At 35.2% G+C, this 18,193-nt stretch overlaps 1 protein-coding gene across 1 annotated transcript in view; it reads left to right on the top strand.

Moving 5' to 3' along the window:
• Window positions 1–18,193, top strand: part of Sirt7 (sirtuin 7) — a 70,128-nt gene that overhangs the window by 14,368 nt on the left and 37,567 nt on the right. The window contains exons 3-4 of the mRNA XM_081732144.1: window positions 7,035–7,250; window positions 15,894–16,065. Coding sequence (XP_081588270.1) covers window positions 7,035–7,250; window positions 15,894–16,065 — 388 coding nt within the window. The remainder of the gene's footprint in view (window positions 1–7,034; window positions 7,251–15,893; window positions 16,066–18,193) is intronic.

The following is an 18,193-nucleotide window of genomic DNA, read 5'->3' as shown; positions in this document are numbered from 1 at the left end:
CATAGCGCTGGTGCAAATATAGCAGTCTTTTTAAAATAAAAAGGAACTAAATTGTCTGAATTGGATACACCAAAAATAATGCACAAATGAGTTTATCACAACAAACCTTTGTTTAGCTGGGCGCTTCGCCTCCAGACCCCTGCGTTTGCTCGGCCTGCGAGCTCGCACTTGTTAAATCCACAATTCTACCGAATTTCAAGATTCTTTTCCTCTTTCAACTATCTGAAATATAAGATTTTGTATCCCAAGAAAACGCCCATTTAAATAACATGGGAATTTCTTCATTCCCCTTTAGACCTCTTAAAAACTAAAAATATTCACTTTTGGTAATTTTCCTGTGGGTTAGTCCCGGAAGGCTATAATCATGCCAAATTTCATCATTCTAATCCGAAAGTGCCTAAACATTATGGGATGTAGATGGTGTCTCATATAAATAACATGGGAAAGAATTTTCGGTTCCTCATAAAACCACTCTAAAGTTGGAAATTATTATTTTTAGTGATTTTGGTAAATAATCCAGTAAATAAATAAAACGTTCAAGCATACCGAATTTAAACCTTTTATTCCAATTCCAAATACCTAAAACTTGAGGTTATAGATCCCCCCCGCCAAAAAAAGGTCCATTTAAATAACATTATTAATTTCTTCATCCCCGCTTTATACCCCCTAAAAATTAAAAATATTCACTTTTGGCAATTTTCCTGTGGGTTAGTCTGAAATCATGTCAAATTTCAACTTTCCACGTCAACCGGAAGTACTAGTTATTTTATGTCAGTTCATGTAGTTTTATATATAGTTACGATATGAAAGCTTACCTTTGCACCCATGGTCCTCTTCTACTAGTTTATGTAAATATTTGGACTTGCTCGAGTGTTATGTTTGAAATATTTTGTTACCTTTTTGAAGGCTCCTTTAATATCATAATTGTCTTCCTATGTAAGCCCTGTAAGAAAATGAATCCCGAAATCGTGGACTATGCTGCAATGTGCACTTGTATTGAGTCCTACATAGGAATGACAAAAATGATTTCTACCAGAAATAGACTAAGAGGAGCACATCTCTTCACTTGAGACTTACAGAAACATCCACAGAAGTCAGAGCACAAAATTGAAAACGTGGGAGTTCTACATTCTTGCTCCAGCAGCACCAAAAGATTTTTTTTTTTAATCAAAAGATCCAATATATTTCAAAAATTTTTTGTAGGCCTTATATTTAGAGAACTATATATAGTGTAGCCAAATCTAAACTATCATTCAGTACGATGTGCTTATTCCGTAGAAAATACGAAAACTCGATTTAGGGGCCGTTCAAAAATTGTGTGACCCCTGATCCAATATATTTCAGTCAAAAATTTTCTTATACGCCTTATATCTGGAGAACTACATATGGTGTAGCCAAACCCAAACTATCATTTAAATCAGTATGGTGTGTTTATTCCGTAGAAAATACGAAAAATTGATTTAGGGGCTGTTCAAAACTTTTGTGGCCCCTGATCCAAAAATTAATTATTGGCCAAGATGACAATCTTTTGATTCATTTTTGGTTTTCCTAAACTTTTTGTTATTATTAAGAAAAGCCCAAAACTCGACTTAAATGTTGGAAATCTTGATCATAGATGGAATTATATAATATCAAATCAAAAGAAAAACACAAATTTAAGAGCTTATTTTCATGGTACAAAGTTTTACAGGTTTATTGTCAGGTTTTTTAATTGTCAAATCCAAGACTTATTACAGTTTTTAGAGTTGACAAAAATCTTGGTCTGAATACAGTGATACACACGAAGTTAAATGCTGTCTGGACATTTTTCTTGTCATGTTTTTGAACGAATAGAGAAGAATATTTAAACACGAAATGAGAAATTTGTACATACTCGGTTGCCAGCCTTAGAAAAAAATAGATGTAAACAAACCCACCTGACTACCAGTGGGTCGATAACCAGTGATTGGTGGTTGTTCTCACTGCACTAATATCCAACCGCAATATAATCCCTAGTAAGATAATAATTTCAAATAAAGATATCTGAATTTATCCTGCATTTTGTGATAAGAAACGCAATATATATAATATTTAACAACAGATGTAGCTTTATTTCAACCTCACTCATATTTGAACATATAGTATTTACTGCGCATGCGTATGACCGGCCGGGTTCGCTTTCCAATGTTCGGGCTATTTATTTTTGTATTTAAAGCGGACTTAGTGGTTAGAAGGAACAAGTACTTCACTCTGCAGGTGATAGTGGTTAGAGTGTAAATCATGCAAGCCTCCTAACTAAATCACAAACCAAAATAAACTCACACTGAGGTTGCACTCCCGCATACCCACCATCCTCGACGCGTCAATCCTTTATGCTTGCAGAGTATACGTAAATACCTGTACATAATACTAAGAATTCCTGTGGTGATTCATGTAAGAAACATGGAAAAGATAACTGAAAACAAAACAAATACATAGGGTAAATTTTATTTGATCAAAAAGTAATTCACATGTTCTATTTACTTACGTGCACCTTTCATCAATATATTTCTATTGATAAATTTATTTCGATATATTTTCAAAACCTTCTAGCCCATTTTGATGTATAATAAAAAATTAAAAAAAATGACGAAGGATTAATTCCGACGATGATGAATTTCAGCCTCCTTCTCGATTGCATTACCTTGCACCTCTTGCTTGGAGAATTTAAGATGAAATCATTTGAGATACGATTAATTTATAGTAACACTAATAAATTTCTATCGCTACAAATCTTTCACTATATTTTCATTAATATTGGGGCAATTCACTGTGAGCTAGTGCGTAATAGATATCTATGATGTATAATCACTAAGTTACAACTGAATCGTGCTTTTGTCAGATATCTTTCTAATTTTCGCTGGAATGATAATATTGTCAAACTGCTTTGACGGTAGGAGATATTTATATCATTAGTTTCACCACTCCGTGGAGGATTCTTCGTTTAATCACATACATTGTTCACACTCTATTTTCAAGTTGGTTCGTTCATTTTACACTGCCATCGCAATTGATTTCACAATGTATGATCTCGTCGTCTCAAGCTAAATTGTATTATTTCATTTATATGTGTTGGCATTCACTAAAAAAAAAAAAAAAAAAAAAAAAAAAAAAAAAAAAAACTCCGTGAAACTTTACTAACTTAAGAAATTGTTTATACGACAGATTTTGCTACAGCGTGAAGGATTATAAATTTTGTCACGGATTTCCTTCAGAATTAATATACACGCTTGCTTATGTGAACCATGGTGTCGCCCCAATGCCAATCTTCGCGCCTTCAGCACAAAGAGTCTATGTTCCTACGCCTATTAATGACAAGGAGAAATATTAAAATATTAATGCAAAATATTCTTTTATAGGTAATATGCACATCAATGAGTTTTATACTTGTTTGCCATTAAAATAACGCAATGAAAGTACCAAAAACAGTAGGAATAAACGTCGATTGCATTGAGTTTCACTGAACTACTTTTTATAACATCATAACCACTTCACATCTCTTTGTTTCTTGAGCACGTAATGCAAGTCACCACGGCAAAGCGTTGCCAACACGTTGAAAAAGACAGCACCATAATATAAGGTTTGCGTCAACGTATTGTGTATAAAGCCTTATTCCACTTCAGATGAAGCTGAGTGGGGAATTTAAACAAATGGAATGGGAGTGAGGGAGGACACACGCTCACATGCGTTCGCGTGCCGACCCCACTCATTTGAAATTGTAGAATGCAGAGAGTTCTATGGCGAAAAAGTGTTACGATAATCCACCTTCCTCTCGTGTTATAAAACACAAAAGAGAACAACAGGAACAGAGGCAATCTCGTTTATATAACGATTTAAGAAAATAGGTATTTCCAACATAACAGTAGTCAGTGTCAGTGCGTTAATTATTTACAAACCAACCATAGCCTTACACTTTTGAAAATTATGCGATGACAGTAAGCTAGCAGACGATCTTACTGTTCACGTCTCGCGCAGCCGAAGCACGTGTGAGCCGCGGAGTAATACATTTCGCTTTGTTTACGTCTACTTTGTTCTAAGGCTGGAAAGACTTTAGTTGTAAATATATATATATATTAAGAGTTTATTGATTACAGTGAGTAAAGTATACACGGAAACAAAATGACAAGTAAAAATTAATATCAAGAAATAACATTTGAAGCAAAAACCATTAATATAGCAGTTCTTTATTCGTGTGCTAGTGGACGGAATACTTGAATAAGAAGTGTTAAAAATGTAATAATTATTCTACAAATCTAGTATAGTCCGGGAATACGGAAATTATATAAGCAGTCATTGATGGTATTCTAGGAATTCCAGCCTGCAGAAATGAAATGAAATATTTCAGTTTAACGTCCCACCATTATTCCCTTTGTGCTAAAGAAGACGGACGATTAAAACATGTAAATGATGATGAAAGAATTGGTGGAATGAAAATGTGGAAGGAAACGGAACTACCCGGAAAAAACCTATAGAAACTATGTTGTCGACCACAAACTTATTTAGCGGGATCGAACCAAGGACCTAATGCACCAAAGATGAGAGCTCTACCACTGAGCCACCATACCAGCCAGGAAATCGGTAGCAAATGGTCATGAAGATGACTTCCGAGCGAGTTGAAATATTAACGTGAACTAAAATGAAGGGAACCACTAGTGTAAAGGTAAGCTGTGTTATTTTATTAATCTAGACTTTATCCAACTGAGAACGTTTCGACTAAAGGTTGTTGCCTTTCTCAGCACAGAGCAGGGCGTTTGGGCGCAAAGCCGTATGTCTAAATAGGTTAATCTACTTAAATAGGTTATATAATGCATTTCATAACTAGAACTCGAATGTTTACGCACTAAAAGCCTTGTAAATAGGCACTAATATCAAAAACTACGTCATAAAAATATCTGCACAACTTAAAATTTAAAAAATTCAGAAAGTTGAAATTTAACCCCAATTTTCTTTTTTTTAAAAAAGCTATCTTCAAAAACTCTTAAATTTCCTTATGTTATAGTATGGCCTATGCTAAACAGTCACTGAAAGACTCAGTTGCATTAAATGCTTGGTTTATTTTTTTGTATAATGCAGAAGGAAAAAAAAAATACGGGTCTAATTATTTTGTTTCTAGAATGATACATTCTAATTTAAGGAAAATTGGACACCATGACCTGCAGAAATTTTTTCAGTATGAATCTGTATTGGGCTAAAATAAAATTTGCTATAGGTGCTAAAATGTCACCCCAAAATAAACATCTGTGAAGTTACCTTTATAATATACAGTATTGTTCACATTTTAAAATAAATTTTATAATATCTTATTCAAAAATCAACTTCACAGTGTAGTATGAATATATACATAGTATACATATTTTACATGAATGTAGTATACATATTTTAAATAACTAAACAATAATGAAAAATGTATATTTTTACACAAATTACATCTCTTATTTTGTTAAAAAGAAATATTTTTTTAAAACTAAGTCGCATAGGACGGAAACCGAATACTAGCGATGCGGATAGTCGAAACTCTGCTGCAGTTCCTTCCCATTTCTTTTCAACTGATAGAGAAAAATTGTGCATGATGTGCAGAAACTTTGCTGTGCTCAAGATGTTATTTTTAGTTTTTGCAAAATTATCTATGGAAGTTTTTCGAAGTTTCCAGTTCCTATTTTTATACTTTAGTGCCTCATCCGGGCTCTAGTTATGAAATACCTACCTAACATGTAGGTAGATAAATCTATTGGGATAAAAGGTTTTGGGCCCAAATGTCATGGACCCTCTCAGCAGCAGCACCGATCCTTTTAGAAAATTAAAGTTATCTGTGGAACTACATCTCGTTCATTAACTTCTTTTGAATATCATAAATCTTTTAATTTCAGTAGTTATAAAATTTTCCGTGTACTTATAACTCCTATTTATGAGCACGAACTTGGGTCTTACGTAGCTGAGAAACATTGGTTCTAAGTCTCGCTTATTTCACGTATGTTTTATTTCACTTTACAAATAAACGTAGTTGATGGAAGGGAAGTGACAAAATTGGAACTATCTAGAGGATGTTATCTTCTGACCTGACATTCCTACGCTTGTAATACAAAATGAAAATCGCTGGTCGTGTAAACGAAATATTTATGAATATTAAAAAAAAAAAAAAAAAAAAAAAAATGGCTCCCACGGAAGACAGAGCGTTATTCTACAGGTCAAAATAAAGGGAAGATGCTATATAATGTATACTCTTCGAGGCTCCTTCAGCCGCCGTAGAGAATCAAAAGTTTTACTATGTTGCAACATCGCATATTAACTTGGAACCATTAGTATTACTCTACAAATCCATCAAACAGGTAGGCCTAATTGAGTGTTGCGCTAATAGGTGGTGCTAGTATCGGCATGTGTTGACTTTAACTATCATCTGGCAAGAATCGATATAATTATTTGATTGATTTGTAGATCTAATCTATGGTTCTTTATCTGCGATGTTCCCATATGGTGTAATTCGCGTCCCGAAAGCTACACAATCATATATATATTTCACTGTAATTTGACTTGCAGAATAGTGCTCTGTAGCCCGTGGGCGCTGTTTTTTTTAGAACACCCGATATAATAAAATCCACGTAAAGGAATTTGGTTTGTTTGTACGGTGTGATATTTTCTCAAATTAATATTGTAACCAGAAGTAGTAGTAGAGCCATGGTTGGGTAATTACACTTAAAGAAAAAAGGTTTTCTACGTGACACGTAAAATGTGTAAAGTACGTAAATAATTAGAAACAAGTCTACAAATTAAAATAAGACATTTTTTCGTTCTGGTTACTGTTTGCTGTGACACAAAGAAAAAATGCTTTAAAAAGAGTTTCTTTCAAATTTGTGTGGACTTTCGTTCAATGTTGTAATTTTATAAATTGCCATATTGACTTCATAACAAATAAGCATTGCGATTTGAGCGCATGGTGATCATGTTTTAGAAATAAATTTAGTATTTATTATTTTGAAGTATTCTAATATATTGTGTTTTTGTTTCTCTTTCGTTGACAGAATCCAGAAAAGGGAAAAGGTGAAGGAGCGACTGAAGGAAGTGGAGGATCCGCCAGGACTATTGAAAGAGAAATGCAAAATTCTTTCGGCTGCCATTCGAGATTCCAAGTATTTGGTTGTCTACACGGGAGCTGGCATTAGCACTGCCGCTAGGATTCCAGACTACCGGGGCTCAAATGGGATATGGACTCTGCTGCAGCAGGGGAAAAATATTGGGTAATGCTAAAACATGTGTTCTTTTAGCAATATTTAATCTGTACTGCTCTCGTGTTATTAAGTATTCTGCCTTTCGGCAAGTCCTGGGACTAATGAGTATTTTTTCTTATTATTTATTTATTTATTTAAATGTTTGGACCTGAAAATGTTTCTTCCACAATCTACAATCTTCAATCTACAGCCTCCTCTTTTAACTTGTAATATTTTCTTTTATTTTTCAAATCATTGATCGGTTGTGTTTTTATCCTTCCTATTTCTCGCTTTCCTTCCATCTTTCCTTCTATGGCGGTATGAAGAAGACAATTTCTTCGTAACATGTATCCAATCCAATTGGCTTTCCTACATAGAATGCTTTCTGAAAGTGTCCTCTTCTCTCCTATCCGCTTTGAAACATCTTCGTTTGTTACTCTGTCCGTCCAATAGGGGCCTCGGTGGCTCAGTGGTAGAGCGTTCACCTCTGGTGCTTGGGGTCCCGGGTTCGATTCCAGCCCCCGCCAAGTGCGTTTTGTGGTGGACAAACATCGTATGCATGGGTTTCTCGGGCTGGTTTCACCATGCCACCATTATTATCCATCGATCCCAGCCCCCGCCAAGTGGACTTTGTGGTGGACAAATGCCGTATGCGTGTGTTTTCTCGTGATTCTCCCGTTTCCTCCCACTTTCTTCATTCTACCATTTCATTCATTACTCATCATCACCGTCTCCTTTAGCCTAACCGGCATAATCGTGGGACGTAAAGCTCAAAGATTTCATTTCATTTTTCTGTCCGTCCATTTTATCTTCTTCTTCCTCCAACACCACATCTCAAAGTCTTTAAATATTTCTTCTCTAACTTCCATAATGTCCAAGTCCCTGAACCATACAGTCCAGTGCTCTATGCATAGCACTTGACCAACATCTTAGTCCAGTATTAAGTCTACTAGCTAAAAGTGATCTTTTCTTGTTGAATACTTCATTGGCTATGGTAGTTCTTGACCTGATGTCTTTGTGCAGTAAGCGTCTCGTCAAAATACTTCCCAATTACCCTTGAAATGATGGATCTTTTCAAGCTCTCTGTGGTAGCTTGCTGAAGATGTTATATAAAGATAGGAATCTCTTATCGTAATGCAGTGAAACCTCTGAATAACGGGCACCGATGGAATATGATTATTTGTCCGAAATGGGAAATGTTAGTTAAAGAGAAGTTACACGTAAAATTATGTAGGCGCATGAGAGGATGATACAAATTAACAAAAAATTGGTTATTTACCAATAAATCCTCCCGTGGGAAAACTAAATACTCTCCAAACGTATCGGAACAAGCTAGTTTCATCTTCAGTGGTAAAGTAACAAGGATGAAAAACGGGTGAGAGAAATCTAGTATGGAAAAAGGAATACATAACATCAAATAAATGTAACGTAAGAGATGAGTACTATAAACCACGAGCAGAGCAAATTGCGAAAAAAAAGAGCTGATATGAAAAAACCGCGGTGTCTATGTTACGTTACTGTTATCAGATCTAAAATATACCTCAAAGGTAAGTAACCAGATTATATCAATGTTGCCAAAATCCAGATATAAAGCCGGGATATATTGATGAATAAAGATTTTTTTTAACCTATCACATGAACGAAATCACATTCACATTGAATACGATAAATACATGGCCTATTTAGTGGATAAACAAAATAACTTTTAAAACCGGTACGATGTTTTTCTAAACTTTTTTTTGGAAAGGGGGGGGGGGAAGATACTGGAAGCAGATATGTTATGTTTTGCAAGAATATGCTGAATTTCTGTCGATAATTGTGGAATTCCTATCCTTTTCTGCTTCTTTGGAAATAACTGTTTTAGGGGCTTGCACCGATCTGCATGTGTGATTAAATCACTTTTGTAAAGTACACACAACTTCTAACTTTTTTTTTTTTTTTTTTTTTTGTGGGGGGGAGGGTATTATTTTATATAAAAACTATTTCGTTATTGAGATCTTTTGGACATTCACAAATTAATAATTTTGGGGTTAGGTTTAAAATTCAGTTATCTTCCACTTTCCATTTCATTAGAAGAGATAATTTGTTCCTTTGATAAAGCACCCGATATTAATTCCGCACAATCTATTAGAAATGAATGTTTACCGAATATCAACACATTTTTGTACTCATACAGAAAAACAGATCCATGTTCAAAATCAGGTTATGTGCAAGGGCTTGTTACACGATTTATAAAATTTCTTAACAAGCATGAAATTTGGTGTTTAAAGGCCGACAAAGGAAATCAATATGTAATTATATCGAAATAGATACGCTTCCGGTATTTTCAAAATAGCCAAGAAATGCAATTTTGTTTCATATCCGCGCAATCTAATGGCACAGGTCATAAAAACGGTAAGTTGATAATTGATTTTTCTCCACTGTTGACTGACTCTGAAAAAGATAAAATAAAAATACATATACCTTGCCTTCCCATTATTTATGGCCTTCGCAAGTGCACAAGCCCGACATTCCCGTTGTTCGATCATATCAGTTTCAACTATCCAGCTTACTCACTATGTAAATGGTTATACAAAAAACTTAGTGATTACAACATTGATTTTAAATATGTTGTAAAAAAATAGTCTCCACGTTAAATAACAGTTATCATCACTCTAAATGCTAATGCTATTTTACATGCATCCATAGACGTTGTTGATATGTACCCGTCCATCGTTGGAACTATTAATGGTACATGATCTTAGTTATTACAATATAACGAAATCTCTATTCACGTATAACGTGATCGATATTTTTACATTTAACTATATGTAATTATATTAATAAATAATAAGTTTTACCATTTGCTGCTGTGTGGAAGATCTTAACACTTCTTTTATTCTGGAAGATGACTACAAGTATCCACATCACAAAATATTTGTCTTCATAACAATCATACCTTCTTGACAACCTACTATATATCCATGACAACCTAATCAACACAACTTTTTCTTTTTCAATATATATATTCCTGCTCACTTATTGCGCCTCTGATCATATTTATAAAACAAGTACAGATTGATAATATTATTACATCATTATGATATTGCGCCTCTGATCATTGATAACATCATTATGATCGTATCGTTATAACAAAATGGCGCATCTGCCTATGAATCTCATTTTTTATTTCAATTGCTTGAGATTTGTTTAAGAACCAATGTATTTCAATTTGAAAATCATTACTTTTCCCAGAATGATGGTGTAGCCATGGGTAGAGACACGATTTTTTGATGACACACGAAAACGCGAAATGTATCAGTTTTGTGCGAAAACGTTGTGTACCTAAAATACATACTTTTTCACCATTTGTTAGGCCATATAACGCTCGCGATTAAACGCGAAATTCTGTCGAATTAGCGAAATTTGCGACAAGTCCCGATATTCCACGAAATTTACTCAAAAGTGACAATTTTTCAAGGCAATGTGATGAAAATTCTCATTTTTGAAAAAACAGATCACCATGAATTTTTGAAATTTTACATGCGAGCTCCAAACGGTATCTACGGGTGAAGTGGATAGTGTGGAAGGAGTGTTGCGCGGTATGTTAAATGAGCATTCAGAAATCGCTGGAAGGTGTCTCCAACTAATGTACACTCCTGTCCAAAATTATTGTCGCATGTCTATATGTTGTTGTAGGAATATAATTTGGTAACGAATTTGCCCCATATTTCTTAGATTTTTAGTATGTGTATAATCGGCAAAGAGATGTATGTGACACATTTCATGTCAAAAGAACAGTAAATAAGAACAATAAAACGAAAATAAAACTTTCTTGTCCATTTAGCAACATTTTGTTTCACTCGTACTAATTTTTATATTTATAATTCCTTCCATATGAAATTTACCACAAATATTCATTTCCCGATTATACACATAGTATCAGTACTAAAAGTATCCTACAAAAGCATTATCAAATTGTCTTACAAAAAGACAGTTATAGATATGCGACAATCGTTTTGGACATGAGTGTACATATCAGTTTCAAATGTTGATGTGGAGAGGGCTCTCTCTTCTTACAATGCCATACTTGCCGACAAAAGAACAAATTTAACACCAGAAAACATTGAAACAATGCTTAAGTGTTATTTGCATAAATAAACTGTGAACACCAAAGTTATTTTTTTCTATTAATGTTCTCTGTGTTTTTTTTTTTTTCTTTCTTTATTCAATGAGGATGGTTAGTGGTATTTTTTTAAAAACTCAAATATTGTTTGATATAGTCATGCATAAGCTCATATCATGGTGATTGATAAGTGGAAATTAAGGTGAAATAAAAGGTAACAAATTGTAATTGCCAAGGAAAATGGTATTCTTACATTGAATTTTTATTCACGATTTTATCCCGCTGTACGCGTATTTTTTATAACGAAATTGCGAATCTTTATTTACCACAAAATTGTGTCTTGTGTCTTTAGCCATGGGCAACACACTATCCCCAATATCCAATATCGTTTTAAATCAGATAGAAACTTCCATTTTACAGCAGGATATATTTAAGAATATTAAGATATTACTTTTTTTTTTAGTACAATCCTTTTTTCTTCTTTTCAGCACATATATTTCTAGTGAATGTTATTCCCTGTAGTTCAACTTTTTGAATGCCAAAAAGACTACTGCGTACAAGAATTATAAAGTTTAAACATTTCTTAATCTCAAATACCTTATTTTGTCTGTAAGAGTGTTAAGCAACATTTGTTGGTTCTGAAACTTTGAACAAAAGTTATGAAGAAAAATTTATTTCATATTGAGAACACTTTTTGTACAATCAATCTTTTAAATTAAGAAATTGTAACGGAATGCTTCCCTCATTCATTCTGTTTCCTTCTGACGTAAATTATCTGATTCCAGATAGTCGTGCAGTAATTAAAATATAATAAAACACCATTTACGTAGTAGGTAGTAATCAATATTTATTGCAAATAATTATTGATATCGTTTTAATATGCGGTTCGAAGTTTAATTTAAATTGTGAAATATTGCAAATTTCGATTAATAACCTGCTGAAAACTTCGAATAATATAGATCCATAGTAATAGCGGACGAGCTTTCTTAATCACAGCTAAGTGAAGATATTCGGTGCTCGAGTCATGTGGGATGAAGGACGAGGTGCCTGGACTGGCGGAAACAGGTTGCAGTGTTCTGGTTTTCCAAGGATTCAGGGTGAGGAGTGGCGGCTTTGTGGTAGGATGTTCACCTCTGGTGCATGTTGTCCTTGATTCGATCCCACCTCGCTCCCAAGTGAGCTTTGTGATGGACAAACACTGTGCGCGTGGGTTTTCTTGGAGTTCTTCCGTTTCTTCCATTTTCTTCATTCCACCATTTCCTTCATTATTATTATCATGGTCTCCTTTAACCTAGCCGGGATAGCCTTAAAAGAAAGAAAAATTCAAGGATTCAGGCAACTCATCCTTTATTCCACATTCATCCGAGGGAGGAACTCTTTCTTTCTTCTGCGAAGTAACATTCTGAAATGTAACGGGGAAAAAAATATATTGGGTAATATTAAGAATATTATTCCCCACAAACTTTTTTTTTTCTTTTTTAAGCTGAGATGAGTTCAGAAGTTAAAAAATCAGAATCACTTACATCAGGTCATATCGACTAAATTCACTAAGTCATGTGCATTTCTGTTTGTACGAATAACACTATTGAGCAAATAAAGAAAACTATTTATTTGTGCTATAAAGCCTAGAAAAACATCAAATTATATCAAAGTCAACTTTACTCTGCTCAACTTAACTCGTGCAGCAATAACCAGTCACAATCATAATCCATAAATATTTCTCCTACTTCCAAAACTTATTGAATTACAAACATCTTCATGAAAATTATATAGAATATATAGCTCAAGAGTTAAATATGAATAAAAAGCTTACTCCTTACCGCAGACTAAATGTTCATCTAATAAGTACTTTCGGAAATTACGATTTCAATAAATAGTTTATCAGTTCGAAAAAGAAAATTTAAAAATGGAGAAGAAACATGGATGAGTAAAAAGTGAGGATGAACAAATATGTACAACTTTCCTTTGACAAGAAGTGGTTTACATCAGTTTATTTATTTATTTATTTATTCCTTTTAACCTGATTTTTTACCCATGCCACCATGCATGTTTCTTCTCCATTTTAAAATTTTCTTTTTCGAACTGCTAAGCTGATGATAGAAATATAAATTTGCAAAAGTACTTCTTAGATGACTATTTGGTTTGCGATGAGTACTAAGCTTTTTGTTTATAATTGTTTCTAAATATAATTACTACTTGCAGTGTATATATATATATATATATATATATATATATATATATATATATATATATATATATATATATATATATATATATTTAGAATTATTCACAAAATCATATACTCGATCATAAATTTATACATATAGAAATTATTACTCAGAAACCAGTACAGAATCATAACTCTAAACTATCTAAATGTACAAACTTAAATTATAAAAATTGTCTTCTTTTTTCAGCGAATGCAGCTGAATCTATTTTTCTTCAACCAATATTAATCTCCTTAACAAATTTGAACCAAACATGTTCTCACCGAAATGAGCGCTCTATCATAAATCCACAGTTCCTTTTTAATACGAGATCCGTAGGGAATTATTTCCGTTCTTCTGAAAATGTATAAATTAGAGTTCAGAATTTACTTCCTTCAGCAACTGAATTTTTTCTATCGTAATCTGTCTGAAAAATAAAATAGGAATATAAGATACTATGTGGTAAACAGAGATAACACTCCATTTTTTTTAACACTTTCTATCCTCTGTAATTGAGAAGATTTTGAATTCAAATGGTGAAAATATTCGACGATCGGAAGTCGAATCCAGGTCGGGGGCGTGCTGGCTCAGTGGTAGAGCGTTCACCTCCGTTGCTTGGGGTCCCTGGTTCGATCCCAACTCGCGCCGTGTAGACTTTGTGGTGGATAAACACCGTGCTCGTGGGTTTAATGTTCATGTTTCTGCCCCATACAGTACAAACAATACTCCACAGAAGCATTTTATGAGTTTTTTTTTGTGTTAACTTTTTATTCAAGGTCCCACAAAATAAACTTTTCTTCCTCCTAAAGGCTCCTTTCGCCATTTTCATCCTTGCTTTTATTTCACGTTCGCTAAACTACCAGAGCTCCTTCGTGGCTAAGCGATTTGTACGCGCCTTTGGCATAGGAGACCCGGGTTCGATTCCCGGCGGGAGTTCGTGTGGTGCGAATTCCACCTTAATTAGTAAGTCCACGTCTCATGTAGCCTCGATGCTGAAAGGGATGTTGAAATCAAAATCAACTCAACTGTACTTGTATTATCACCAATAGTACTACCCAAGTACTAGTAGTAGTATCACACCAGGTATCGAAAACTAGTCACCTGTTCTATTTTCTCTCCTACTTCTATATTTGATACCGATACCGCTTCGTTCCAATCACCATGGCTTTTGTCTTTCTAATATTTATTTTCATCCCATATTCCTTACAGCCTTTTCTCATGTTTCCTACATCTTATTGATGTTTCTCTTCAGATTCCCCAACAAGCGCCTATCATCTGCAAATCGTATACACCTAATCATTCTACCGAAATGTTGTTTTCATTATGTAGGCTCTTTTTCATCATCTCTTCTAGATAAACATTAAATATTGTTGGTGAGAGACAGCCCTGTCGAACTTTCCTTCCAATTGCATTCTGCTGTCATTTCTTCCCCTATTCTAGCACTTACTTGTTGGTTCATATATGTTTCTTATGAGTCTTCTGTTTTTCCATTCTAACCCAACCCTGGGGCCGCGGTGGCTCAGTGGTAGAGCGTTCACCTCTGGTGCTTGGGGTCCCGGGTTCGATCCCAGTCCCCGCCAAGTGAACTTTGTGGTGGACAAACACCGTGTGCGTGGGTTTTCTCGGAGTTCTCCCGTTTCCTCCCACTTTCTTCATTCCACCATTTCATTCATTACTCATCATCACCGTCTCCTTTAGCCTAACCGGCATAACCGTGGGACGTAAAACTCCTTGATTTCATTTCATTTTCTAACCCAACCCTCTAGAACATCCAGCAACAATTTCCAGTTCACGCAGTCAAAAGCCTTTTCTAGATCAATAAATACCACATACACCTCTTTTCCTTTTTCTATAAACCTTTCACCGATCTCCCTTAATAATCGAATTGCATCTCTTGTGCCCTTACCTCTCCTGAACCCGAACTGTTCCTTCTCAACTTTTCATAATGATTGGACACCCAAATTTGTACACTATACGAAAAGTTTTAAAGACAGTCATTAGTTCATGTAATGGCTTTTTGTACATACTACCTGACTTGCTTTCTACATTTTTGGTGGTTTTTATTATCTTTAAGGTATTCAGTAAAATTCAAAGAAGTGGTGGTAACTTAACTAAGATGAGGTTAGAGGTCAGTGCTTAGCCATTCAGACCACATGGACTGTACAACTGTTTTTGTGCTTGGACAACCTATTGCCTCTGGGATTGTAATGAGACTTGAGGTAAAGAAATCAGAATATTATAGAAAAACAGTATTGATTGTGGTCTTCGGTGGAATTCACACATTCTGACTATTCGTATCTTCAATTGATGTATTATAGTTATTTATTTATTTGTAATGTTTCTACGTCCGCTTTATTTCAGGTCCCACGATCTCAGTCAGGCGGAACCCACGCTCACTCACATGGCATTATACCAGTTGTACAAAGAAGGCATCCTTAAGTATGTGGTGTCTCAAAATTGTGACGGGTTACACATACGGAGTGGTATTCCGAAGCACATCTTATCGGAAGTGCATGGGAATATGTACATTGAGGTAAGAACATTTCAAATTTTCTTAGGTTTTGCTGAAAATATCCCTACTAGTAATACTAAATGCAAATTGATTCTATTTCAAATAAGATTGTCAAAATTCTGTGTATAGTATTTACATAGTCTTCCATAAATTCTGTCTTTTATTCAGATAGGTAAACGAAATCAAATTTTGTAGTACATTAAATCCTTTATTGCCACGTGTACTTTAGTACAAAAGGAACGGAAGAAACACTAGTCTGTTCAAAATGGCCTCCGTTGCCCTTCACACACATCTTCAATGGCCGCACGGCTTCCCGTCAATGGGTGCACGCACCACATCTTGGGATATCGAAGCGGCTGCTTTTACTAAATCGGCCTTAAGCGACTCAATATTGCGGTGAGATTTCTTGCGGGCCTTCTCTAAGTAGTCCCAAAGGCGGTAGTCCAGCGGATTGAGATCCGGGCTTCCAGAAGGCCAATCCTCAGCGGCTGTGAAGTGGAGAACATTGTAGGCTAACCACCGCTGGTTCATCTTCGCCTTATGTGCCGGTGCGGAGTTAGCTGGAATGTACATTCTGCAACAAAAAAACAGTGCGATTCAATGGATTCAGTACCTTCTCCAAAACATTGTTCTGGTAATTTGATGCCTTGGTATTGACTCCCTATTTGCAAAAGTGCACCTGGGTGACACCGTCGTAAGACGCGCCCCACCAAATCATTACGGAAACTGGGTTGTGGCCTGTTTGGACCCTTGGAATTTGTTAGGCACTTCTCGAGGATTGTGGGCATAAATTCTGTCATTACGCCGGTTGAATTTTTCTTGTAAGGTGAAATTTTTTTCATTGGTGAACAGGAGTCTCCTGTGTTTCCCATTTGCGTACAGCTGGAGTAACCTCTTGGCTCTTGTAGCTGATGTTTTCTTAGCTGGTGTCAATAGTTGTCCTTTAGTACTTCTGTAACCCTCAAGTTTAAGGTCCTGTTTGATGATGCGGGACATCGTTCTCTTCGGTATATGCATCTCCCGTACCTTGATTTTGTGTTTTCGAAGAGAATTCCGACGAATTGGCGCAGCTACGGCTTTCACAGGTGCTGGCATCCTTGAAGTGCGCAGGCGGCCACTTCTTGCTCTGTCATCGACCAAGGTGTGTCGCTCAACAGTTTGATGCACCGTTACACATATTTTTGCGTAATTTGCGAGTGCTTTAGAAAATTGAAAATATTTTCCGGCAAATTGTTGTACTTACCCAACGCGACCACAGCGATACGATTCTCTTTGATGCCCATTCCATGTTAACTGGACGACACAAACTGGGTTTACAATACAGGTTCAGCATGATGTTGTGTAAATAAAGCAGGTCGCGAACGTCAGTCAAATTACCCGTGTGGCGCTAGTGAACTTAGGGATAGAACTTCCGTCACGACTGGGTACATACATAAATAAATGTGAATGTGTAGAAAACTCCCTTTTATTTAATTTTAACATTTTTTTTTTAATTCAGCATTTTATTAACTTAAAATGTATTGAAAATATTTCAAACTTATTATTACCTTTTCCTGAGAATTTTCGAAGTAACAGCATGCTTCTTCGGCAAATGACAAGAACTAATGGGGAAAAAAAAAACGAAAAGGTAAAACGACTTATAGTTATTAATGAAAGAGGAAACAACTGATTATATTAACACACCATATGTTTGTGCGTTATTGAATTCACATCTATAGAGGATATGGTGTATTAATATAATCGGTTGTTTTCGTCTTTCAGTAATATCTATATGAAATCACAACCGTCATAGGTGCTCAATATATGGACACAGGAATTGTCCAATCACAGCAGGGGGCTGTGGTACAAGCCACGTGGTCTAAGTGGAGAGTACCGACCTCGAGAGTGAGCAGGGTTTCTATCACGGTCACGAAAGTCACGAAAAGTCCTGAAAAAGTTGCGAAACCCGAAAACGGTCATGGAAGTCAAGAAATTTGGCTTTTGGGTCACGTTGTTTTTTTTTTTTTTTTTTTTTTTTTTTTTTTTTTTTATTTATCTGTGCAAATATAAGTGTAGATAGGAAAATTTTGTTCTATAAAACGTCAAAATTCACCACCAAAAATGTCTCTGGTCGGCTTTAGATGCTACCAAATCGCAAACAAACCACGCT

Source organism: Thermobia domestica, chromosome 11, assembly GCF_964235325.1.
Source record: "Thermobia domestica chromosome 11, izTheDome1.hap1.1, whole genome shotgun sequence".
Classification (NCBI taxonomy): domain Eukaryota; kingdom Metazoa; phylum Arthropoda; class Insecta; order Zygentoma; family Lepismatidae; genus Thermobia; species Thermobia domestica.
This window is presented reverse-complemented; position numbering and strand designations above follow the sequence as displayed.